At 45.9% G+C, this 25,008-nt stretch overlaps 2 protein-coding genes and 1 pseudogene across 3 annotated transcripts; 2 read left to right on the forward strand and 1 right to left on the reverse strand.

Moving 5' to 3' along the window:
- Positions 1-1,565: 1,565 nt before the first annotated feature.
- UPK2 (uroplakin 2) lies at positions 1,566-4,046 on the forward strand. The gene is made up of 5 exons (XM_037504279.2): positions 1,566-1,903; positions 2,376-2,510; positions 2,689-2,827; positions 3,103-3,173; positions 3,564-4,046. The coding sequence occupies exons 1-5, from the start codon at positions 1,825-1,827 to the stop codon at positions 3,698-3,700; spliced, it is 561 nt and encodes a 186-aa protein (XP_037360176.1). The 5' UTR covers positions 1,566-1,824; the 3' UTR covers positions 3,701-4,046.
- A 7,719-nt stretch (positions 4,047-11,765) lies between these two features.
- On the forward strand, positions 11,766-22,950 carry FOXR1 (forkhead box R1). Of its 2 annotated transcripts, XM_037504280.2 has the most exons (6): positions 11,766-11,991; positions 20,359-20,433; positions 20,542-20,798; positions 21,039-21,265; positions 22,083-22,324; positions 22,764-22,950. In XM_037504280.2, the coding sequence occupies exons 1-6, from the start codon at positions 11,931-11,933 to the stop codon at positions 22,790-22,792; spliced, it is 891 nt and encodes a 296-aa protein (XP_037360177.1). In that variant the 5' UTR covers positions 11,766-11,930; the 3' UTR covers positions 22,793-22,950. The 2 variants fall into 2 exon arrangements, with proteins under 2 accessions (XP_037360177.1, XP_054549911.1); XM_054693936.1 differs by lacking the exon at positions 20,359-20,433 and having other exon boundaries at positions 11,883-11,991.
- On the reverse strand, positions 12,908-12,976 carry LOC119242419 (U6 spliceosomal RNA; annotated as a pseudogene).
- Positions 22,951-25,008: the final 2,058 nt, after the last annotated feature.

Here is a 25,008-nt window from a genome sequence, read left to right on the forward strand (position 1 = left end):
TCTGTCCCACTCAGAATTTCAGATGGGATGGGGGCTTATGAGTAGACCCAACACAACCTGTCCTGCAGTAAACCCAGCCTCTTCTCCTGTCTCTCCCTGCTTTGTGTCTAAACGGGAAGAGACACCTCCCAAATTCAGCCTTCTGGGTTGGTGATGGGATTTGAAAAGCCTCAGACAGATCCCTTCACCCTTGGAATTCCATCATTTAGTCTGTTCCCTCTCTCCAAAGTGTTCCTCAATGTACAAGACCCTCTTTCAGATTGTGAATGATGGCAGGGGCTGGTCTAAAAGGAATCACAAGTCAAGGTGAAGGAAAGCAGATGCACCTCTTCACCCAAAGTCTGCCTGTCCTGGGAGGCTGAGGGAAACACCTGCCTGTACCTGATCTCCATCAAAGAGGAGCCCGTGTGTGGTGTGTGTGTGTTGGGGAGAAGAGAAACAGAAGGGAGAGTTGCAATCCAGAGCATCTGGTAACTGGAAGTGTGGGCCTCTCAGACTAGCATCAGCCAGTCTTACCCTGTACTGGTTAGAAGAACAGAATTTCAGGCTTCACCTCAGACCGACTGAATCAGAAACTGCATCTGAATAAGATATCTGGTGACTCACAGATTAAACTTGGTGGAGCACTGGTCTGGGACCTCCTATCCTCCGCTGGGTCCCTGAGTTTTCTCTTATTGTCACCCCTAGCTGGTACTGGCACCCTAGGCTTTGAAACTACCCTTCCCAATGTGGAGTGGTAAGGACATGACCCCACCAGACCCTCCCTTCCCTACAGGATGTTGACCTTTCCTTGGGATGCAGAGAAGAGAGAATGCTTATGGTACATCTACACTCCGCGGAGTATCTTCTGGCCTGGCCAGCAAAGGAGTCCACTTTCCATAGTGACTCAACCTCTCTGAATCTCCGTTTCCATAAGCACGACAAAGAGCCAATAATATCAACTGCTCAGGATGGGCGAAAGGCTAGGTCTGTGGGGCTCACCAAGCCCTAGCCCATGCCCCAGAGTAGGTGCCTTCTCCTCATCTCACGACTCTGCTCAGAACTCCTGAGCTGCTCTCTTAATTGAGTGGGTGATGCAGCCGGGGAAGTTGTGCCTCTTTGTCATTTTCTCTTATTAGGTTTCTTTCTCTGCTTAATTTCCATTCAGTTAACAAATGGCTGCTGACCTAGGGTAATAGCTCTGTTTGCTCTAGAAGTCTTCCTTGGCCTCCCTCAGTTGGCTGAACTCTGCAGAAGTGTCTGACACCTGCCCACTCCATGGTGTGACACCCCTCACCTTTCCCAGGGCAGCAGTGTTTCCCTGGCACGCATTCCCTTCGTCCCTCAGTGGAACCCATAGCTCTGCTGCCCTCACCCCCCATTGTCAGTCACTCTCTCCCAGTCTTGCCTAGCCAAGGTCCTTTGAGGAGGCTCTTGGGGTTGTTCTCTTCCTGATGTCACAGGGCAACCTCAGAACCTGCCATCCAGAGGTGGGGGGTGGAGGGGAACAGTCCTCTCTGGGCTGAGCTCCAGATGCACGTGGAGGAGGAACATACAAAAGAGGGGGTGATTTCTACCCCCAACCAAGTTACCCTGTCCCTCTGCAGCTAACTAAGCCATCAAGATCCAGACAGGGCAAATTCCCTCCCAGGCATGAGGGCCAGCTCCCCATCCTGAAAAACCTGTCTGCCACTCCACCCCCTGAGGCCATAGGGCCCTAGGGGCAGGTTGAACAGGATTCCCTCCGGCCCCTCCCACCCCCAGAACAAAATCAGTCACCCTAAGGGGCAGGGGTATCACTTGCCTTAGGAAGCCAGTCTGCCAGCCCCAGCTCCCAGCTCAGCTATGGCATCCCTGCTACCAATTTGGACCACCTTGCCTTTGATCACGACTCTGCTGGCTCTTCTGGCCCCGAGGGCTGCAGGTCTCTGGCATCTCTGGAGGGGGTGGAGAGGGCCTTTATAGGGGGCTTAATGGGGGAGGGACTGTGCCTTCCAGGGCCCTCAAAGAGGAGCTGATCTGGCCAGTTGGGGGTGGGGGATGGTAATGGCAGTGACCAGGCATCAGTTCCTGGGCTCAGGACACAAGCCTGGACCTTTTCCAGTCCCAGGAGGCAAGGTTGTGAAGAAGGATCCAAGGCTGTGGTAGGGGTGAGAGTGGGTGCCGCCTGCTCAGGCACTTTGTCAGGTGGCTTGGCAGCATATCTAGCTTCTGCAGCCCAAGGCTGCCACCTGGTGGTCAGACCTGCAGAGGCCTGCAATGTGCCAGGGCACTGCAGAGTAAAGGGGAGAAGGGCAGAAGGGCTCTCATTCTTAGAGGGCCCAGTGGGTAGGAGACTGACCTGTGGGCTGGGATGAGGAGTGACTCCTGCCCTGAACTTGCTCCTGGTCCCCCAGCCAACTTCAACATCTCCAGCCTTTCCGGTCTGCTGTCCCCAGCGCTAACAGAGAATCTGCTAGTTGCCTTGCCCCCCTGTCACCTGACAGGGGGCAATGCCACACTGACGGTCCGGAGAGCCAATGACAGCAAAGGTCGGCTACCCCCTTCCCAGGAACCTCCCTAGTTCCTGGGACCCCTTCCTAGACACCCGACATCCCTTCTCCCACTGGCCTCTTCCCATATACTCAACCCTCTCCTTGGGGTGCTCCCCCTTCTCCTTGTGGCCTCCAGAATCTTGACTCTGCCTTTCACCCCTGATTTCCTGACCAGTGGTGAAATGTAGCTTTGTGGTTCCTCCATGCCGTGGACGCAGGGAACTGGTGAGCGTGGTGGACAGTGGGGCTGGCTTCACGGTCACCAGGCTCAGCGCATACCAGGTGACAAACCTCGCACCAGGAACCAAATACTAGTAGGTACCAGACCAGATCCAGGCCTGGAGCACCTGTGGGAGGTAGGGGAGGAGAAGCCAGATTCTGACACTTGGTGGGTGGGGGACATATGGGGAGAGAGAGAGGGCACAGCTAAGGGAGTCAAGAATGGGTCTCTCTTAGAGGAGGGCACAATGGGAGGAGCTGCTGTGAGGGGGAGGCCTAGTCCCTCTAGGACTCTTCCCTAGGACTCTTCCCCCGAATCCCAGATGCTCACTGAGGGTTCTTTTCTCAACCCCCCCTCCCCTGCCAAAAGCCTTTCCTACCTAGTGATGAAGGGGATGTCCACTGAGTCCAGTAAAGAGATCCCCATGTTCACACTTCCTCGTAAGTAACACTTCTGGGTCCTCAACCTCTCCTGGCCTCTCCCACCCACCTTTGCTCCCAGAACACTTGGCTTACCATCCTAGATTGAGTCCTTGGCATTTGACCTGCCTGTTGACTCCCCTGCCAGCACTACTGAACTGAAGGTTCTTTGAGGGAAGGGATTATGTGTCTGGTTTCTGTATCCTCAGTGCGTGACAGAGGAGAGGCTTCTTAAAAGTTTGTTTGATGGATGTTGGGACCCCTCCTGACTGGTGGGTTGGCTGGTTGGATAAATAAATGGATGAAGGGATAGCTGGAGGGAAAGGCTGCCTAAGGGGTTAGCCTGAAAGCCTCAGGCACAACAGGGGTACCTCCTGCTTACCAAGGCCTCCCCACTCTCTCCTCTGACAGGAAAGAAAAAAGAATCCATTGGGCTGGGAATGGCCCGGACAGGAGGCATGGTGGTCATCACAGTGCTGCTCTCAGTCGCCATGTTCCTGCTGGTTCTGAGCTTCATCATCACCCTGGCACTGGGTGCCCGAAAGTGAGGAGGCACAGGCTCCACCAGGAAGTCCAGGGCACATCCGTCTCTCAGCCCAGGGTTTAGCCTTCAGCTCCTGCCCCTCTCCTGAGGACTGTAGGCTCCCAGGCCTCAGTCAACTCAGTCAACCAACTTTGGCTCCTATGTTCCCCTCCTCTCCCTGATTGTCTCCACTGAAGGCCTTTCCTCCCTGTGTCTCTTTGGTCCCCCAATGCCTCACCTTTAGCCAACACTCCCTATTATTCCCCTTATCCTATCCCTGTCCTATCATAACTGACATTTTTCCCATTTGACCACTTTAATCCCCACCAACAATTCAGCACTCCCTGGGTAAACTAAGTTGCTACAATAAAGTCTGCTGCAGTATCTGCTGTGTGTTTCCCTCCTGTGGGCTCCACTTGGCATCAATCTCTAGAATCTATGTCCAGACTGCTGGTGCTGCAAGGCTCCTCCCCATTCTACCCCCAGAGTTGTTTTTCCTAGGAGGCAGGAAGGGGCCAGAAGAGATAAGAACCCAGGAGTCAGGAGTTCTGAGAAGCACACCTGGGCTATGGGTTTGCAGCCTCCCCAGCAGGCCACAGGACCAGGGTATGGTTGGGGACTGAGGCCCTGTGAGGGGGTAGGGAGGGTAAAAGGAGGGGGTAGGGCTGGCAGAGTTAAGGGGAAGTGGTAGGGATAAGAGTAGCTCTGACCAGGAAAAGGCAGAGGGTTGCCAGGGAAATTCCAAGGACAGGGTCCTAGGTGGCAGGAGGGAGTGGAGAATAGGCTAAAGGGACTCTGGGAAGAGAGAAAAGAGTAGAAAAACCATGGGTGGAATGGGGTAAAGTCTAGAGTCTGGTAACTGAAAAAGAGCTGGAGTGGTCTCCCTTGTTCACTTTTGTCCTCCCCATTATATATTCCTTATAAGGATTGATAATCTTTGTCCATCTTACTTACTCTCTCCTTTTTTTTTTTAAGATTGATTGATTGATTGATTGATACAAGAACTGGGGTATAGGCCAGAGGTGCCAGGGGTAAGAGGATTCACCAGAGACAGAGTGGGGAGCAAAACAGGCAGACTGACAGAAATACACTGGTGAGGGCCTCCCTGGCGGTGCAAGGGTTATTCCACACTGCACTATGAAGCAACCCACAGCCTCTGGAGCACGAGTTTGATTCCCAGTTGGCCAGGGTGAAACCCACATGGCGAGGCAGACCTCTCTTGACTCACCTGCCACTCCCCTCTGCAGTGTATTTCAGCCTGTTCTGCTCCCCACTCTGTCTCTGGTGAATCCTCTCAACCCTCCCACACACATCTGGCCTGTACCCCAGCTCTTGTATGCATAAATAGCTAAATCTAAGAAAGAAAGAAAGAAAGAGAGAAAGAGAGAAAGAGAGAAAGAGAGAGAGAGAGAGAGAGAGAGAGAGAGAGAGAAAGAGAGAAAGAGAGAAAGAGAGAAAGAGAGAAAGAGAGAGAGAGAGAGAGAGAGAGAGAGAGAGAGAAAGAGAGAAAGAGAGAAAGAGAGAAAGAGAGAGAGAGAGAGAGAGAGAGAAAGAAAGAAAGAGAGAGAGAGAGAGAAAGAAAGAAAGAAAGAAAGAAAGAAAGAAAGAAAGAAAGAAAGAAAGAAAGAAAGAAAGAAAGAAAGAAAGAAAGAAAGAAAGAAAGAAAGAAAGAAAGAAAAGAGTCACAACAATATTTATTCATTCCACAGACTCTAACTGAGCATTTATTATATGCCAGGTGCCACTGGAAGTGCTAGGAATAAACTGAAAAGACCTTGTTCCCCACTCATGAAGCTTATATGGAATTTAGAAGAGAGAGATATCCCAAAATGTGAACAAGTAAATAAATTTTAAAATGTGAAAAGAGCTATGAAAAATGAATGAGAGGGCCTCCCCTGGTGGCGCAGTGGTTGAGCGCTGGGCTGCGAAGCTGCCTGCAGCCTCTGCAGCGCCAGTTCAATCCCTGGCCACCGGTGAGGGTCCCACTTGGTGTGCAGACTTCTCCTGCCTCACCCTCTGCTCCCCTCAGCAGTGTATTTCGTCGGTCTGCCTGTTCTGTTTCCCTCTATGGTTCTGGTGAATTCTCTCACCCTCCTGCACTTCTGACTGTACCCCAGTGCTTGTCTAAATAAATAAATCTTTTTTTAAAAAGGTAAAATAAAAATTGATTTATTTTAAAAAAATGAATGAGAACCACAATGAGATATCACCTTACACCAGTGAGAATGGCTCATATTAAAAAACAAAACAAAACAGGAAACAACAAATGTTGGCAAGGATATGAAGAAAAAGGAACTCTTCTATACTGAGGGGGAATGCAAAATGGTCCAACCACTATGGAGGCTGCTCAGACTACTGAAAATAGAGCTACCATATGACCGAGCAATTCCACTCCTAGGAATCTACCCAAAGAACACAAAAAACATCAATTCAAAGGATACCTGCATCCTTATGTTTATTGCAGCACTATTTACAATGGGTAAGATATGGAAAAAACCCCAAACGCCCAAAAACATATGACTGGATCAAGAAGATGTGGTGTCTATACACAATGGAATACTATTCAGCAAGCAAAAAAGATAAGTTCATGCCATTCACAGCAACATGGATGGAGCTGGAAGGATTATGCTCAGTGAAATAAGCCAGAAAGGAAAAAGAAAAATATCAGATAGTTTCACCTAAGAAGGAAGGTAGGGGAACCAAATAAGGGATCAGGGTAAAAAAAATTATAATAAATTAAAAACAAAATTAGGGTCTCCCTGGTGGCGCAAGGGGTAAAGCACACCACTGTGAAGCTATCCACAGCCTCTGCAGCACGAGTTCAATCCCAGGGAGCTACCCACATGGCACAGCAGACCTCTCCTGTCTCGCCCACTGCTCCCCTCAGCAGTGTTTCAGTCAGTCTGCCTGTTCTGTTCCCCCCTGTCTCTGTCTGTCTCTGGTGAATCTGTTGTAGAGCAACCCCGATACAAAACGGGGTGCCTGACTGTGGGTCCTCACCAGCTCGCTTGAAAGGACTTATCAATGCTCTACTGCAGGCACACGCGAAAGGTTAATAAAGGTTTATTTACAAGGGAAGGGGAAATGAGGAAATGTACAGCTCAGGGAGAAAAGCGGGAGACAAAGTTTTAAATGCGTCCTACCCGATCCACCCATCAGGAATCCCAAAATGGCGCTCTGAGAGCTGGCCGCCAGCCAGGAGCAGTGAAGCCAGGAGGCTAGCGATAGCGAGCCCCCCAAGGCCCACGTGTTTGGTTTTTATATCCAACCTGGCTGCCCAACTCCACCCTCAGGTCCCTGCCACCCTCCCTTTGGTGGTGATGGGATTTGTCTTTCCCAATGTCCTGATGGCTTTAGTCTGGAGTGGGGGTGGAGTCCACAAAGCCTGTATGGGATTAGCTCAGGGCATCATTTCCCCCTAACAAATCCTCTCAACCTCCCCACCCCCCACTGTGCCTCTGGCCTACACCCCAGCTCTTGTATAAGTAAATAAATAAAATCTTTTAAAAAATAACAAAAATAGGGCCTCCCCGGTGGCACAGCGGTTGAGCGCTGGGTTGCGAAGCTGCCCGCGGCCTCTGTGGCGCCAGTTCAATCCCCGGCTGCTCCCCGGCCACCGGAGGAGGGTCCCACATGGCGCGCAGACCTCTCCTGCCGCCCGCTGCTCCCCTCAGCAGTGTACTTCGGTCCTTCTGCCTGCTCTGCTCCCAGCTCTGGCTCTGGTGAATTCACCCTCCGCACTTCTGACTGTACCCAGTGCATGTATGAACAAAACAAACAAACAAAATAAATAAATAAAACATGCCTCTATTAAAAAAAATAAAATAAAATAAAAAAATAAAAAATAACAAAAATAGGGCCTCCCCTGGTGGCGCAGCGGTTGAGCACTGGGCTGTGGGCAGCCTCTGCAATGCTGGTTTGATTCCCGGCCGCCAGCGAGGGTCCCAAATGGCGTGCAGACCTCTCCTGCTGCGCCCGCTGCTCCCCTCAGCAGTGTATTTCGTAGGTCTGCCTGTTCTGTTCCCCGCTCTAGCTCTGGTGAATTCTCTCACCCTCCCGCACTTCTGACTGTACCCAGTGCTTGTATAAATAAATAAATAAATATTTAAAAATAAAAATAAAAATAAATAAATAAAGTATACCTATGGGGCTTTTAAAGACCACAATGCCCAGGTGAGTTACTGTGATTCATAAGAAAAAAAAAAAATATATATATATATGTGTATTTGGTCACTCAAGACCAAATACATACATACATACATACAAACAAATATTTATATATATATATTTCTCAAACATATTTTATTTAGTTGGCTTTCCCTCAGGTTCCAGTCCCATGGCTTCGAAAATCCTTGGGCTTTCTTAAGTGGAATGTGAGTGATAAAGGTGACTTTTGTTATACTAATACTGTTTATATTTTGTTATGTTAATGAAGCAGCCTCGGACCCCGCCTAAGGATGGGCGTTGGTTGCCAGGATTAGAGGGTTGAAACTTTCATTTCCACCCTGACCTCCAGGAAGGAAAGAGAAGCTGGAGATTGGATCTATAGTAAACGGCTGTGAGTAAATCAATCATGCCTCTATACTGGCACCTCCATAAAATCCCCAAAGGATGAGGTTCTGGATTGGTGAAGAACTGGAGATTTGGGGAGAGCATTCCTTAGTGGGCGTATGGAAGCCCAGCACCCCTTTCCACACACTTTGCCTTGTGCATCTCTACTTCTACTGGGCTGTTCCTGAGTTATATCGTTTCATAATAAACCTGTAATCTAGTAAATAAACTGCTTCTTTAAATATTGTGAGCCGCTCGCTCTAATAAATCAATTGAAACAGAGGTGAGGGCCATGGAAACCTCTGCTTTACAGCTTGTCTGGCAGAAGCACCTGGGCTTGCAACTGGTTCTGAAGTTGGGGGGCAAGAGGTGCATGCAGTCTTGTAAGACTGAGCCCGATTGTGTAATGTAATGCTCTCCCCTATTAGGTTGCTCTACAACAGTACTAGAATTGAGTTGAATGTAAGATACCCAGATGATGTCCAGAAAATTGTTTGTTGTATATAGGGGGATCCCCACATTTGGAATTGGGTGATCAGGACACCAAAAAGAAAAATTCAGGGCACCCCTCCCTAAATCAGAGTGACTCAGGATGGGAGCCAGACAATGGTATTTTTTTTAAAGCTCCCAGAAAATTCTACTGTGTGGCAAAGTTTGGAAATAACTGATTTTTTTCTAATTTTTTTAATTGTTGAATGGTTTTTTTTTTTTAATAGAGGCATGGCTTTTATTTATTTATTTGTTTGTTTGTTTTGTTTATACATGCACTGGGTACAGTCAGAAGCACGGGAGGGTGGGAGAATTCACCAGAGCCAGAGCGGGGAGCAGAGCAGGCAGAAGGACCGAAGTACACTGCTGAGGGGAGCAGCGGGCAGCAGGAGAGGTCTGCGCGCCATGTGGGACCCTCCTCCGGTGGCCGGGGAGCAACCGGGGATCGAACCGGTGCTGCAGAGGCCGCGGGCAGCTTCGCAACCCAGCGCTCAACCGCTGCGCCACCGGGGAGGCCCGTTGAATGTTTTTAAATTGTGGTAAAGTAAATGTCACAGCTCTTATCCCAATTTTGCTTATGTCTATGTGGATGTCTCTTATAAACCTGTCCCTTTCAGATGCAGCTTTCTGTACCTTTGTGCCTATGTAAGCACCTTTTTCTCCTTCCTTTTTCCTAATAAACCAGACCTTTTAAAATTAATTTTTTTTTACTGTCTTAACAATTATAAGTGGACTGCTCAGTGGCATTCACATTTTGTACAACTATTTATCTATCTCCAGGAATTTTCCATCATCTCAAACAGAAACTCTGTGCCCATTAAACAATAATTCCCTATTCCTCTCCTCCCCACCTATGGCAACCACCACTCTACTTTCTATCTCTGAATTTGGCTATTTTAGGTATCTCATGAAAGTGGAATCAAGCAAAATTTGTCCTTTTGTGTGTGGTTTATTTCACTTAGCATAATGTTTTCAAGGTTCATGTTCTAGCAAATATCAGAATTGTGTTCCTTTTCAAGGCGAAATAATATTCCATTGCGTGAATATATATCACACTTTGCTTATCTATTCACCCGCTGATGGACCTCAACCACCTGTTGATGGTTATAACAGCCATCCCAATGGATGAGAAAGGGGGTCTCATTGTAGTTTGGATGTATATATCTCTATTAGAAACACTGAACATCTTTTCATGTGTTTATTGGACATTTTCATATCCTTGGAAAAATGTCTTTCCAAGTCTTTTGTCCATTTTTATACTGGATCGTTTGTTTTTTGATGAATTGGAGGAATTTCTCTCTATATATCAATGTTAATCATCATAAGTTATATGATTTACTTGATATGAACTTTCTTAAATAGTACACTTATTTGAAGAAGGTTATAAAAGGATGGCTGCATTATAAGAACAGTTTTTTACTAAACAAAATGAAACATCAAACATGTATTTTATAATTAGAGAAATGATCACTAAAATATTTTTGGTATTAAAGGTAGAGTCCTAGTAAACTTTTAGAAGTAATTGGTTTCATTTAGAAGTAATTGTTTCAACATGTATTGAGGGTCTCCTATGTGCCAAGTAATAGTCTCGAAGTTTCCTATCTGGTACCCAAGCAACAGGAAACACCCTACAGGGTGGACAGGTGTTGATCACAAACCCAGGATGCCACAGGTAGGCACCAGAGGGAGCTGCCTCACCCACTGGTAAAACCTGGGACAATTTGAGGATTAAAAGACACAATGATAGTAATGAGTTACAATCCACTCAATTAAATAAGAATCCTTTGAGCCCATACATACTGATAACAAACAAATATTGGATAAAGAAAAACTTTTATAATAGAATGTCTCTAAATAAATGGAAAAAGAATGATTGATTTAGAATAATTATCATTTTTACACCAATCATACTAATGATCCATTTAGCATCCATGGATGCTAGAATTGATAAGGAACAGGAATTTATAGCATTTCAAAGTATCCCTCCACAAATTGCTTAATATTTACAAAAGGGAAAAGGTACTTTTACAGTAGAGAAACATAGTGGCTATCACTAAACCCAGTGATCAAAAGCAACATCACTAATGAGACAAACTTAAACCACATGCCTCTTAGATGTAGTAAGAAACAAGACTTTTGGTATTTTTGCCAAAAATGCACAATTTAAGTCTAATTGTGAGACAAACCCAAACTAAGGAATATTCTACAAAATAAATGATGAGTACTCTTAAAAAATGTCATTGTTAGGGGAAGACTAAAAAACGGTGTAAAACTGCTCTAGATCAAAGAAATATGAAAATTAAATTCATTTCATTGTCCTGAAATGGATCCTGGCCCAGAAAACGAATTTATATAAAGGTCACTATTGGGACAATTGATAAAATTTGAAAAGGATCTGTATATTAAATAAGATAATGAATCTATGTTAAAATTTCTGATTTTGACAGTTTTCAATTTTTTCTAATTATGAGCAAATAAATATCTTTGTTTTTAGGAAATACATACTTAAGTATTTACAGATTAAAGGGCCGTGTTCTCAAATGTTCAGAAAAAAATATTGGATCTTTTTCCTTACATATGGAGAGAAAAATAAAAATGTAATCAAACGTTAATGATGGCACAAATGGGTGAATTTGAAGATTTAGATATACAGGGATTTTAAAATAGATTTTTCTGTAAATTTGAAACTTTAAAAACAATTTTTAAAAAATTAAGTCATCCTTTAATCCCATCTGCATCTACTACAGATGTAATCTTGGATAAACCCTAAAACCTGTCAGTGCTTCTAGAGATTAGCTTTCAGTACTGTCTCGGGATGGTTTTTAAATGGTAGCTAAACTGTTAAATAAAATTAATTTTGGGCAGAAGAGAGTCTGCGATACCTCCCTTCCGTAGCCCCGAGGTCCCTAAACACCAAAAGGAAAGTCTGGGGGTGTGGAGGAGCGCCTGGTGCGCAGGACTCGGGAGGCTGAGGAGATTAAGGGCGTCGAACGGGCCTGCACACCTGAGCGTCCTCAGCCCGCCCGAGTCAATCAGGGCCGGAGCCAGGATTTGAGGAAGTGCTCAGCCCGGCGGCCTCGGCCTCAGTCTCTCCCGGGAATCTCCCAACTTCGGCCGGGCTAGCGCGCTGCTCCATAACGGTGGACCTGAAACTCCAGCACCTCGACTTCTGGGCCAGCCTCCATGGCCAAGTCCCGGGACTGCTGGACTGGGACATGGGGAACGAGCTCTTTCTGGCCTTCACCACCTCGCACCTGCCCCCCGCCGAGCAGAAACGTGAGTGCCCAGCTGGGTGGGGGAGGGGCGGCCGCCATAGACGGGGGTCCGGGTCTTGGGGGAGCACCCAGCCCCCCTGCACCCCAGCCTCGGCTCTCCTCCCCACTCAGGACCAGCCCCGATGGTAAGACTGCTCGAATCTGGGGGCCCTGCACCCCCGCCTTGCGGCGTTCCGGAACCCCACCCCCACCCTCCCGCTTGGCTGGTGGGGGGACCCCGTACCCCGACTGCAAGCCCGCTGAGGGCAGCGGGTCCCACCGCCGCTCCCAGCTCTACCCCACCAGCCCTAAGAGAACTTTGTGCCTAAGAGAACTTTCTAGGCCTCTTCTCGACCTTTGCTCCATGGCGCGCTAACGCCATTTGGCGATGTTTTACTTATTTTCCTCTTCGAAAAAACAAATCATTATCAGGTCTGTACGTGGCTGTACCCTCACCTCTTAATACATCACCTGACGCCTAGAGGGGCTCATTATTTGCTGAATGGGTGGTTGACCAAGGTGGACTTTTTAAAAATGTTTTATTCTCTTTCAACTTGAAGTGCAAGAGGGTTGGATTATCACCTCCTCTGTGGGTGTACATTATTGCCTTCTGTGGGGACAAGGTACTTGGATTAGCTCACCCTTTGTACACCCCCCCCCCACCAGCACTACCTCCCATATAGCCACCCTTATGGATGAACTGTCTTTAGGTATGTGTATCTTTGAAGAGATTTAGCATTATTTGTGTGTACTGGTGACCTTAATTTCCATAATGCTCATTGCTTCCCCCCACCTCCCCTGCTCATTGTTTTTTGAGAGCTCTTCATGTTGTTGAGTGTAGATCTGCAGTCATCACTTCTGACTGCTGCGTAGTATTCCATATTTGCATATACAGCTTTTGCATTTTCCTGACAAGGGAAACCTAGACTGCCTCCAGCTCCTTACACAGGGACCATGCTAATCTTCTCTGTGTGGCTCCAATTTTAGTTTATGTGCTGCCCAAGCAAGCATTGCCTCCCACTCTTTGCCACCATAAGCAACAATTCCTATAACCAGGGTAGCCTAGTGCTGAGATGGGAAGGCTTCTGGTTACACAGGTTTAGGGGAAGATCAAGATTTCTGGTGAGCATGCAGAGTGTGAGGTACTTTTTATATATCCCAGTAAAAATGTTGAGTAAACAGGTAGATGTATTGAGTCTGGAGACAGGTGTGGACTGCAGATATAAATTTTGAGTCTTTGGTATAGGGGTGTCATTTAAGAAGTGAGAATGGAGAAGAGAGACCCACACTTCAAGGGTGACCCCCAAGGGCATTTCATTGTAAAGAGATTGGAGATGATATAATAAGCAAAAGGAAATGGCCATTGAAAATCTAAGAAAGGGTTTGCCCTTTCCTAGAAACCAAGGAATGAAAGAGTTTCAGGGAAAGGAGTGGTCAGCTAAGGGGAATGGTGCTTAGGGGTCCAGATAAGATGTGGGCTGACTATTGGATTTAGTGAAGTGGGGAATTGGGTTTAGCAAAGTAAATGTCATTGCTGACCTTGGTAATATAGTCATTTTGGTGGAGTGGTGAGGCAAAAACCTTATTGGCAAGGGTTTAAGAGTAGAAGGAGTGAGACTGGAGACAAAATACAGGGAGTTCTTTCAAAGAGCTCTGCCTGCCTCAAAAGAAAGCAAAAATATAGAAGAATAGTGGTCTGGCACAGAAAGTAGGGACAAAAGAAGTTCTTGTTTTTATAAAATAAGACAATTAACAGCATTGTTGAATGCTGCTGAAAATGACCCAATAAAGGCAAAGGAGATCACTGGAACATTGTCCCTGAGAAGGAACAAGGTATCTGTGTTTGTGGAAGCGGGGAGAGACACAACAGACAGGCCCTATCTTTTTTTTTTTTTAAGATTTATTTATTTATACAAGAACCAGGATACAGGCCCAATGCACTGGGTGAGGGGCGGGGGTGAGAGGATTCACCAGACCAGAGCGGGAACAGAACAGGCAGACTGATGAAATACACTGCTGAGGGGAGCAGCGGGCGAGACAGGAGAGGTCTGCTGTGTCATGTGGGACCCTCGCCTGCCGGCACAGGCCCTACCTTTTGATCTGCTGAGACCACCCATCTGTTAATCTTGTCACACTTTCATTTTATGCTGTCAATCACTTGAGGTCCTCTTTTCTTTAACTTGGAATCCACCTCGACATGCTAGCTTTCTGACATACCATCAATCCTTTGACCGTCTATGGCTTTGGAGCTCTGTTTGGCCAAATTACAATCCTAATTTAATCCAAGTCTACGAAGCAAGTATTGCAAAGCCATAGATGATGGATTGGTAATACCAGTGGCATCAAAGGATAGCTGGAGTTGAGAAGAAGTTAGGTAGCAAGATTGCAGGTAGTGCATTTTTATTGATAGAAAAATGAGAGAGATTGGAGAGGACAAAATAGGCTGCAGTTACTGGTTTAAGTTGACATTGAGAGAGGAACTGTCTCAAGTATGATGGAAAGCCAAGTTTTTGGAGGAGTTCAAGGAACTAAGAAAGCAAAGATTTGAAGCAAGGGGTAGTACTAGTGACCCAGAGCAGAGAGTTAGATTTCCGTAAAAGAGCAGGGGTGAAGGAGAGTTTGGTAGATGACAGTAACAACGATTAATGCATAAACTTGAATGTACACACACAGAAGTAGACAGCAAGGTATGGTAAATGATAATCCTGTCTGATTTTTTTTTTTAAGATTTATTTATTTCTGCACATAAGACCTGGGGTATAGGCCAGAGGTGCAGGGAGTGAGAGGATTCACCAGAGACAGAGTGGGGAGCAGAACAGGCAGATCTACTGAAATACACTGCTGAGGGGAGCAGCAAGCAAGACAGGAGAGCTCTGCTGTGCCATGTGGGTTAACTCCCTGGCTGGGGATCGAACTCATGTTGCAGTGGCTGGCATAGCTTGATAGTGCTGAGACTTTACTCCCTGTGCCACCAGGGAGGCACGTACAGAATTTTTTTTTTTTAAGATTTATTTATGCATACAAGAACTGGGGTACAGGCCAGAGGTGTGGAGGGTGAGAGAATTCACCAGAGACAGAGTGGGGAACAGAACAGGCAGACTGACTGAAATACACTGCTGAGGGGAGCAGCGGGCGAGTCAGGAGAGGTCTGCTGTGGCATGTGGGTATTCTCCCTGGCTGGGGATCGAACTCTTGTTGCAGTGGCCGCCGATAGCTTCATAGGCTGTGTCTTAACCCCTTGTGCCACCAGGGAGGCCCACATACAGAATTCTTGATGTAAAGTATTCTCAGTGTATTCTGTTTTTTATTTTATGTTTTCCCTTTTTTAATACACCATATTTGTTCATTATTTATAAAGAGCAACTATTCTTTTTTATTTTATTTTATTTTTTTTCTTTTTATAGAGGCATGTTTTATTTATTTATTTGTTTGTTTGTTCGTTTGTTTTGTTTATACATGCACTGGGGACAGTCAGAAGCGCGGGAGGGTGAGAGAATTCACCAGAGCCAGAGCGGGGAGCAGAGCAGGCAGAAGGACCGAAGTACACTGCTGAGGGGAGCAGCGGGCGGCAGGAGAGGTCTGCGCACCATGTGGGACCCTCCTGCACCATGTGGGACCCTCCTCCACCATGTGGGACCCTCCTCCGGTGGCCGGGGAGCAGCCGGGAATCGAACCGGCGCTGCAGAGGCTGCGGGCAGCTTCGCAACCCAGCGCTCAACCGCTGCGCCACCGGGGAGGCCCAAAGAGCAACTATTCTTTAGTCCAGATATTCCTGTTTCATAGTTTAGGAACACAAAACAGCGACAAATCTCTATGGAAGTCAACCCAAAGAAAATCTTCACATTCCAAAATCACTTTGCACTCTGAAAGGTACCAGCCCTTCTTCATCTCAAAATCTTTCTGCAAATCAAAATTTCCGTAGAACTCTGTATTTACCTTCTTTCTTGGTTCAACCACAGCAAACGTAGAGAAAGCGACACCCTCATGGATACACCCTCCGAAAACATGAAGTCGCAGGAGGCCAAACTTGTGAGGTTTGGTCAAGGCACTGGAAGCCTTGGTGTTAACCTCAGTTTGTGGTCCTTCCAGCCTCTATTGTATTCATATTATCTATAAGGCTAAGCATCTTGTATCTCCCCCTTGTGAATACTGAATCATGTCTTTTGCCCATGTATAGGTTTGTGTTAGCTCTTACTAATTTGTAGAACTGAGAACTTTGAGTAAATTTTTTTCTGGTTTATTGTATTTTTTTTTTCCTGTGACTTTTACTCTGCAGAATGTTTTGATTTTTAGTGTTACAATATTTGCTAAAAATGTATGAATTAGAAGGTAATTGACTTAATATATATTGTGTGTTTATTCAGGTCTTTTGTGTCCTTAAATATTGATTGCATCTTTTTTTCCATGAAGGTCTAGTTCATTCTTTAAATTAACTACTAGAGTCTTTATAATTTTGTTGGCTTTGTGAATATTAACTTTCAATTTTTTCCAGTTTTTTTTGTTGTTACCATAGATTATTGAAAATCCTAAGGTAGGTTTTGGGGTTTTGTAAGATTTTTTTTTTATGCATACAAGAACTGGGGTGTAGGCCAAAGGTGCAGGGGGTGAGAGGATTCACCAGAGACAGAGCAGGGAGCAGAAAAGGTAGATTACTGAAATATACTGCTGAGGGGAGCAGGAGGCAAGGCAGGAGTGGTCTGCTGCACCATGTGGGTTAGCTCTCTGGCCAGGGATCAAACTCATGGATCAAACTCATGCCACAGTGGGCTTTCCATTCCATTGGTCTGTGTTTTTGTTTTTGATTACCATCAGTTTATAATATAGTTGATATCAGGTTGTGTGGTACCTCCATTTTTCTTCTTTTCTCTCAGGATTGCATTGCCTTTTTGTGGTCACTTTTGATTGAATGACATTACTTATTCTTAGAGATGCATGAAATTGCAATTTCCATTGCTCTTCCTGCCTTAATTCATAACTATGCCTTCACTCATAACCAGGTTTATATCTGGTACCATTTTCTATCTGCCTTCCTTTGATATTTCTTGCAGTGCACATCCATTGGTTATTAACTCTGAAAGTTATTTCTCCTTTTTTTGAAATATACTTTTGTAGAATTTAGAAATCTAGGTTGTCAGTTTTATTCCTTCTATTTATTATTCTCTAAAGATTTCTCTCCTGGCTTTCATTGTTAAGAAGAAATACACTGTCATCCTTGTCTTCATTCCTGTATAGGTAAAATACCTTATTTCCTCTGGCTATCTTTAACATTTCTTCCTTTTTTTTTTTAAAGATTTATTTATTTATTTATACAAGCATTGGGTACAGTCAGAAGTGCGAGAGGGTGAGAGAATTCACCAGAGCCAGAATTCACCAGAATTCATAGGCAGACTGATGAAATACACTGCTGAGGGGAGCAGCGGGCACGGCAGCAGAGGTCTGCACGCCATGTGGGACCGGCGCCCAGTGGCCGTGGATCAAACCGGCGCTGCAGAGGCTGAGGGCAGCTTTGCAGCCCAGCGTTCAACCGCTGCACCACCAGGGGAGGCCCAGATCCGTGTGTTTATAGTTTTCATGAAATTTGGATAATTTTCATTTCTTCAAATATTTTTATCCTCCATATTTCCTCTCCTTCAGGGCTTCCTTATGCAATTAACTTAGGCCACTTGAAATTGCCAAATTGCCTCGTAGCTCACTAATGGTCTATACAAAAAAGATGTCATCTTTTTTTCCTTCTGTTACATTCTGGAAAGTTTCTATTGCTGTATCTCCAAATTCTCTAATCTTATGTCATGTCTAATCTGCATTAATCAAACCACTGTATTTTTCAACTTAGACGTTGTAGTTTTCATATCTCGTGGTTCATTTAGGGTCCCATAGCTTCCATGTGTCTATTTTACACGTTTAATCTTTTATGTCTTGAACATATGGAATTCAATGAGAATAATTGTCTTGATGTCCTTATCTACTAACTCTCCCTCTGATTTGTAGGTTGGTGTTTATTGAGTGATATTTTTCTTCCCATTATTCATCTTACTTTCTTGCTATTTTGAATTCCTAGTAGTAACTTTGATTGCATGCCAGACATTGTGAATTTTACTTTGAGTGCTGGATATTTTTGTATGTCTATATATAACTGTTCTGGAGCTTTGTTCTGGGACATAGTTAAGTTACTTGGAAACAGTACGATCTTTTTGGGTTTGCTTTAGGCTTTGTTAGGTGAGATCAGAGCAGTTGTCAATATTTCTTTACTACTAAGGTAAAACCCTTCTGAGTACTCTAATGTCCCAGGAATTGTGAAGTTTTCTCCCATAATGGAAACAGGAACTATACCCAGCCCTGTGTGAACTCAGGAGGTCTCTGTGCACTTTTCTCCTCTCTGCTATTCTGTTCTATAAGCTCGAGCCACCTTGGTCTCCCTGATCTCCAAGCCCACCTCCTCAAGCAAGGAAACAAGGCCCCCCACTATGATTTCCAACTTCTTAAATGCTGGTATAGACAAAGAGTATTTAAAGATTTATTTTTATGCATAGAACTGGGGTGTAGGCCAGAGTTGTGGAGGGTGAGAGGATTCATTAGAGACAGTGGGGAGCAGAACAGCAGGATCGACTGAAATACACTGCTGAGGGGAGCAGTGGGTGAGATAGAAAAGGTCTGCTGCACCATGTGGGTTAGCACCCTGGCCAGGGACTGAATTCTTGCCATAGTGGTTGAAGATAGCTTGATAGTGCTGAATCTCTAACCCCTGTGCCACCAGGGAGACCCTATGGTTTCTAGTTTAATCTTTTTTTTCCTATACATAATAGTCATTTTGCCCTTTTCTTTCCAACTTCCTCAGCTTTTCCCATTTTTAAATACTGTATTGAATACTAGCAAGGTAATGAATATCACTTCTAATTATTGAGCCCTCCAATAAATGTCATCATTCACCAGAACCCCCCCCCCCAAAAAAAAAAAAAAAAGCTAGATTCATCTGTAATAGAATGACACTCATGGAACAATGAGGGAGACAAAAATAGTTCCCTTTAATCCCAAGGAGCCACCACAACACCAAGCAGATAGCTCTAATATACACCTGATTGGCTTTTAGACTGGTGGCCTATATGTTCCTCATTCGATTAAGTGGAGTTCTTCCCAGGTGCCAAGCAGTGAACAAGACAGATCTGGGGCTAGACACTAAGCAACTAATTACAATAAAATGAGTGACATGGGAGTGTTTAGACAGGTGATCAGAGAAGGTCTGCTTTAGAAAGATGTCTAATCAGAGACATTATAGGTGAAGTAGCAATTAACTAGGCAAGCAAGAAGAGGGATGGGTATTTCTAGCAAAGGAAAGAGTTTGTGGGAAGGCTCCTGATCTAGAGTGTGGTCTGTTAGAGATGGGTGGAAACACTGGAAGGAAGAATTCAACACCAGTGAAGAGCCAGGGCTTTCTTTGTAGACTTGTCACAAGGAGTTAAGATTTGACTCAAGGGCAATGGAAAGTCATCAAAAAGTTTTTGGCAGAAGGGTTGCACAGATCACTCAAACTGCAGTATGGTACCTATGGTAGCTTAAAGAGGATAAACACCATTTCAGGTATGGCTTATACTAGGCTGGTAGGACTTCATTGATTTCATGGAACTGTACCAAAAGAATCAAGAACATTTCCAAGTGTCTGACCTGAACAGCTGGTTAGATGCTGGTGCCACTTGCCAAGATGAGGGATACAGGAAGAAGAGCAGGAAGAGGGAGCTTAGTTTTTAAAATGATTTCAAAGTACTTGCAGGTTACCCAAGTAGAATAGTACATCCAATAGGCAATTGGCAGGAAGTCTTGGGGGCCTCCCTGGTGGCTCAAGGGGTTCAGTATCAGCACTATGAAGCTGTCAGGAGCCACTGCAGCACAAGTTCTATCCTGGGCCAGAGAGCTGGTCCACATGGCACAGCAGACCTCTCCTGTCTCACCCGCTGCTCTTCTCAATCAATCCACCTATTCTGATCCCCTGCGCTGTCTTTGGTGAATCCTCTGAATCCCCTGCGCCCTGCACCCCTGGCCTACACCCCAGCTCTCATATGCATAAATAAATAAAAAAATACATAAAATATTTTTTAAAAATAGGCACGAAGTCTGGACTAGAGGTAAAAATTTGGAGGCCCTTAGTTTCTAGATGGTAAACAACGAAGCCACAACCATTCCTTAATGAGATCCTTCAGGGCAGCATATGTGAGAAGAGAAGAATGTCGATGAGAATGAGAAAGTCTGGGAGATACAGGGAAAACCAGTAGAATATGGTTGATGTCAGCTCCCCAACAGGGCCCAGAACCATCTCTAGGAGCTTCAAGACCCAGGGTCCTAGGACCACAATGGAAATCCTAAGCTGTTTTGATCCTCTTGTCTTTCTTTTTGCCAGTTGCCAGATACAAACTGCGAATAGTTGAGCCACCAAAGCTACCACTAAAAAAAAAACCCAATCCTGATAAAGATGGTGAGTAGAGGGGAGTAAGTTCTCTGACGTGGCCCTGTGACCTAGGCTGGACACCAGGGTCAACCAAAGCCAGTGAGCTGAGGTCCAGTCACCTTTCTTTTTGCACAGGTCCAGATATTGAGCCCAACCTGTGGATGTGGGTAAACCCCAACATCGTGTTCCCCCCTGGAAAGCTGGAGGTATCAGAACGTACTAAAGGAGAGGATCGGATGAGCACAGTGCCTGACCCTCAGCTACCTCCCAAAGAGGAAGATGTTGACAACTGCTCAGAGGCCACCGTGGTGGAACTGCCGCTGCCTTCCTCCTGTGAGCAGTCCCCTCCTCAGAAGCGGAAGCGGCTTGCCTCTTCCTTCAGCAACTGGGAGGTAGGGATTTCTGCTGGTGAGGGCCAGACTTGGGCTATAGGCAGGGTGGGGATAGGGACAATGCATCAGAGAGTTCTCTCTTCTTAAAGATAATAATGGGTTACTGGGTTCAGAAAATAGTTGTGCCCTTGGGTTGGGGAAGCCCAGACGGTGGCGCTAGCCCACCACCCCTTCTTGCCATTGCACCCCTGGAGTAGAGGCTGTGGAGTCAGGACCAGTTCCTACTCTGTGCTCCTCTAGCTCACAGAAGAGGAGGAGGCTGAGAACCAGGATGACAGCTCCTCTGTGGCTTTCCCGTCCTCTCACAAAAGGGCCCCCCTCCACAGTCGGAGGCTTCGGCACGCCAACAGCCAGGAGGGCAGGCTCTGGTCCCGGCCCCCTCTCAATTACTTCCACCTAATTGCACTGGCATTAAGAAACAGTTCCCCTTCTGGCCTCAACGTGCAACAGATCTACAGTTTCACTCGGTATGTGCCAGGGGCCCTGTGAGGAGGAGGGGTTGGGGTGGGGGTCAGGGCCCTTGGTCTGATACCTTCCAGTCTATCCTAGGCCCTAGGCCACTGCCTCAGTTCCCCCATCTGGATCTAAGAGGACAAGTGCACGCCCAGTTCTCCAGGCACTGGTTCTGGTTTGTTCCCAAAAACATGTCCACATATCTCACGCACAGGAAGATAGCTACCCCACCCCCTTTTACATCTAAACAACTCCAACCTTTTTATACCTTAGTTCTTTCAAACAAATTTCACCTAGGTAAGTCATTTCTCCTATCTTTCCTCTCAGGATTATAAAATCGGTTTTCCCAAGAGCTCCCTGTACCCCCAGGAAAGCCCTTTAAGAAGGGATTGACTTTCAGCTTTGATGCTCCTGTGCACATGAGTATGAGGAAGTTTCTCAGGCCTTCCACCTATCAGGACAGTCTCAGAATATCACTCTTCAAGAGGTGCCCCTTCTTGACCAGGGTTTCCCCCATGGTAGTTGGTAGAGACCTGAATCTGCTTTGTTCCTATTGCAAGTCAAAGTCCCCAGCCTTTGGAGGGAGAGAGAAAAATTGAACCTGGGAATGGGGTAAGCAAGCTGGGTTTAAAAGATGAGAGTTTGCATAAGCCATACACCTGGGGAGGTTTTGCCATGTGTCCAATCAGCAGAAAGCTGTTCTAGGCCAGCTTGTCATTCTTTGCCTTCAGAGAAGGGCTGAGATCCTAGTCCCTGGGGAGAGAACATGCTCAAGGGTAGGCATCTCCCAAGGAAACTATGCCTTTCCTTATGACTTTTTCCTGTTCACAGACAACACTTCCCATTTTTCCGGACGGCTCCAGAAGGCTGGAAGAACACCATCCGTCACAACCTCTGTTTCCGAGACAGCTTTGAGAAAATTCCTGTCAGCATGCAGGGGGAGGCAGCCAACACACGACCTCGATCCTGCCTCTGGAAGTTGACTGAAAGGGGAAACCGTCGTTTTTTGGAGGAGGCCCGTGCCTTGTCTTCCACTCGGCTGGAAACTATCCAGCAGTGCATGAGTCAGCCAGGTGTGAGGCCCCTTCATATGAGGGGCTGAGGGAGGGAACCTGATGATCCTGACCCAAGGCTGAGTGGAAGGCAGGAGCCTAGGGCACATCATGGCGGGGGGCACCTTCTGTGAGCAGGTTAGCACCTTCTAAGACCTGGAGGTGGGACCCACACATACACAAATATGGGAGTGAGGTACAGGTAGTTGCTGGAGAAACAATGAAGGTACAATTGGCCCTACTCATAGCCCAGCATCTCAGAGAAATGATAACCACACACTGTGAGAAACATGGGGTGAAGGGTTATGTGCAAATGGAAATTTTTCTTTCCCAGAGGCCAGGTGGCATTTGGGCTTTGAGAGGGGGGAAGTAGCTATCTGTGTGAGAGAGAGAACATTCCAAGCTCAGGGAAAGACAGCAATAAAAGGCACATTCTTTTGACACTCTTCTTTTCTTACAGATGTGATGCCCTTCCTCTTTGACCTATGACTCCAAATAGCAGGAGTCACTCCATGCCTTATTAAAGTTATCTGCAGCATCCTAGTATATGTGTGTGATCTTTGACAACAGAGAGAGGGAGAGGTCAGCTCTGAGGTGGAAATGGAATGCTCCTCGTGAGTTGGATACATGATAGATGTTCTGGATACAGTGGGCAGTTGCCTGCTATGTTGCAAAGGAAGCCCATACTCTAAAAGGAAGAAAATATGGTGCTACCATGGTAGGGAATAATTGGGCAGGACCATAATTTAGCATACCTGATTGTCTATTGTGTGTATCACTTCCCATTTTTCTGGATTACCAAGGGAGTCTTGGCAGATGCTAGCTTGCAGCATTGCCAAAGGCCCAAAGAAGCACCATCTACTCATAGGAGAGGTTGTATTTATGTGGAGACAGGGCAGAGCTGCCTAGGGAAGCATGGCTTGTAGGACAGCTGGAGGAAAGACAGACTCATAGGAGGTGTGAATGATCACTGAGAAAGGGAGAGGAAAGAATTTCTTGAAAAGGGGAATAGTCAGGCTTAATTCTCATTCCCACTCTCCCATTTACCATGGGGGTGAGAGGTGGGAGCCCAGAGCTAAGTTGTACTGTGTGACTCCACCATGCCCTTAGCAGAAGCTAGAGTACTTGTGAGTTAAGAGTCCTTAGAGGGCCTCCCTGGTGGCCCAGGGGTTGAGTCTTAGAGCTATCAAGCTATTGCCAGCCACTGCTGCATAAGTTCGATCCCCCGTCGATCCCCCGGCCAGGGAGCTACCCACATGGCGCAGCAGACCTCTCCTGTCTTGCCCGCTGCTCCCCTCAGCAGTGTATTTCAGTCAGTTTGCCTGTTCTGCTCCCCACTCTGTCTCTAAGGAATCCTCTCACTCCTCGCACCTCTGGCCTATACCCCAGTTCTTGTATGCAACTATCATGTAAAATGAAAGATGACTGTATATATAGGTATCAAACAGCATCATGTTCTTTTTTGGCTTGGGAATTCACCAAGTTTGCGATTTCAGAAAAATCTCTGACAGCAATGCTGCTCTGGTATTTAGCTAATACACATGCCTGTATGGGTTTGTGTCTGTTGCATTCACGGGGATTCTACATGCACAACAAATATTAAGCTATTATTTCAAGATAGCCAATATAAAGTGAAAGTATTTTCAATATTCATTGAATATTGAATATCTCTTTAAGCTATTCACTATAAATATGTGAATTTCCAAATATCTCATGTTTTCAAGTAAAGTTTTCCCATTGAAATGCACTTTATTATATATTTCTCTCCCTTTATATATTTTATATAATAATATAATAATTATAATAATATATAATATATATTACTTTATTATATATTTCTCTCCCTTTGTCAGTAAGATTCATTTCAGGATGGTAAACCTTGTCTTAAAAAATATTTGCTCTATTCCTAGGGTGTTAAGATTGATAGAGAACCACTAAATCAAGCAATGTATAAGAAATAGTTTCTGTCCCAGAGGTATTTACCCATGGTGACAGTGGCAACCAGTGAGAACAACACAATGGAATAACTCACATTCATGTCCAAACCCACAGAGCCTGCCTAGCATGGTGCCTGATATGCACTGTTAAGCTATGAATTGTCACTAGTGACTTAACAGGCAGATCCCATATTCTCTGGAAACACAGAGGAAAGAGCAGTAACCTGTCTGGAGCGGGGTGGAGAAGGAATGGACAGATGCTCCGAGGAGGCTGAGGATGTAGGGAAGAGTTGGGGTGGGATGGGAAGAAAGAGTGACTTGTGCCAAGGAAAAGACTCATGCAGGGCCTCCCCGGTGGCACGGCAGTTGAGCGCTGGGTTGTGAAGGTGCCCACAGCCTCTGCAGCGCTGCACAGACCTCTCCTGCCGCCCGCTGCTCCCCTTAGCAGTGTACTTGTCAGTCTGCCTGCTCTGCTTTCCCCTCTGGCTCTGGTGAATTCTCTCACCCTCCCACGCTTCTGACTGTACCCAGTGCTTGTATAAATAAATAAATCTTAAAAAAAAAAAGACTCATGCAGATGCCCAGCTGGGGCAAGTTGGGAACTGCTTTTCCCTGGCCTGCCTGGAGGTGCTTTGTGGTAAATTTCTCCTCCTTGACTGTCTTGATGCTAATTTTTTTTTAAAAAGATTTATTTATTTTTGCATACAAGAACTGGGGTGTAAGCCAGAAGTGTGGGAGGTGAGACGATTTAACAGAGACAGAGTGGGG

The sequence above is a fragment of the Talpa occidentalis genome, unplaced genomic scaffold (assembly GCF_014898055.3).
Source record: "Talpa occidentalis isolate TD23 unplaced genomic scaffold, MPIMG_talOcc4v2.1 talOcc4.12, whole genome shotgun sequence".
Classification (NCBI taxonomy): domain Eukaryota; kingdom Metazoa; phylum Chordata; class Mammalia; order Eulipotyphla; family Talpidae; genus Talpa; species Talpa occidentalis.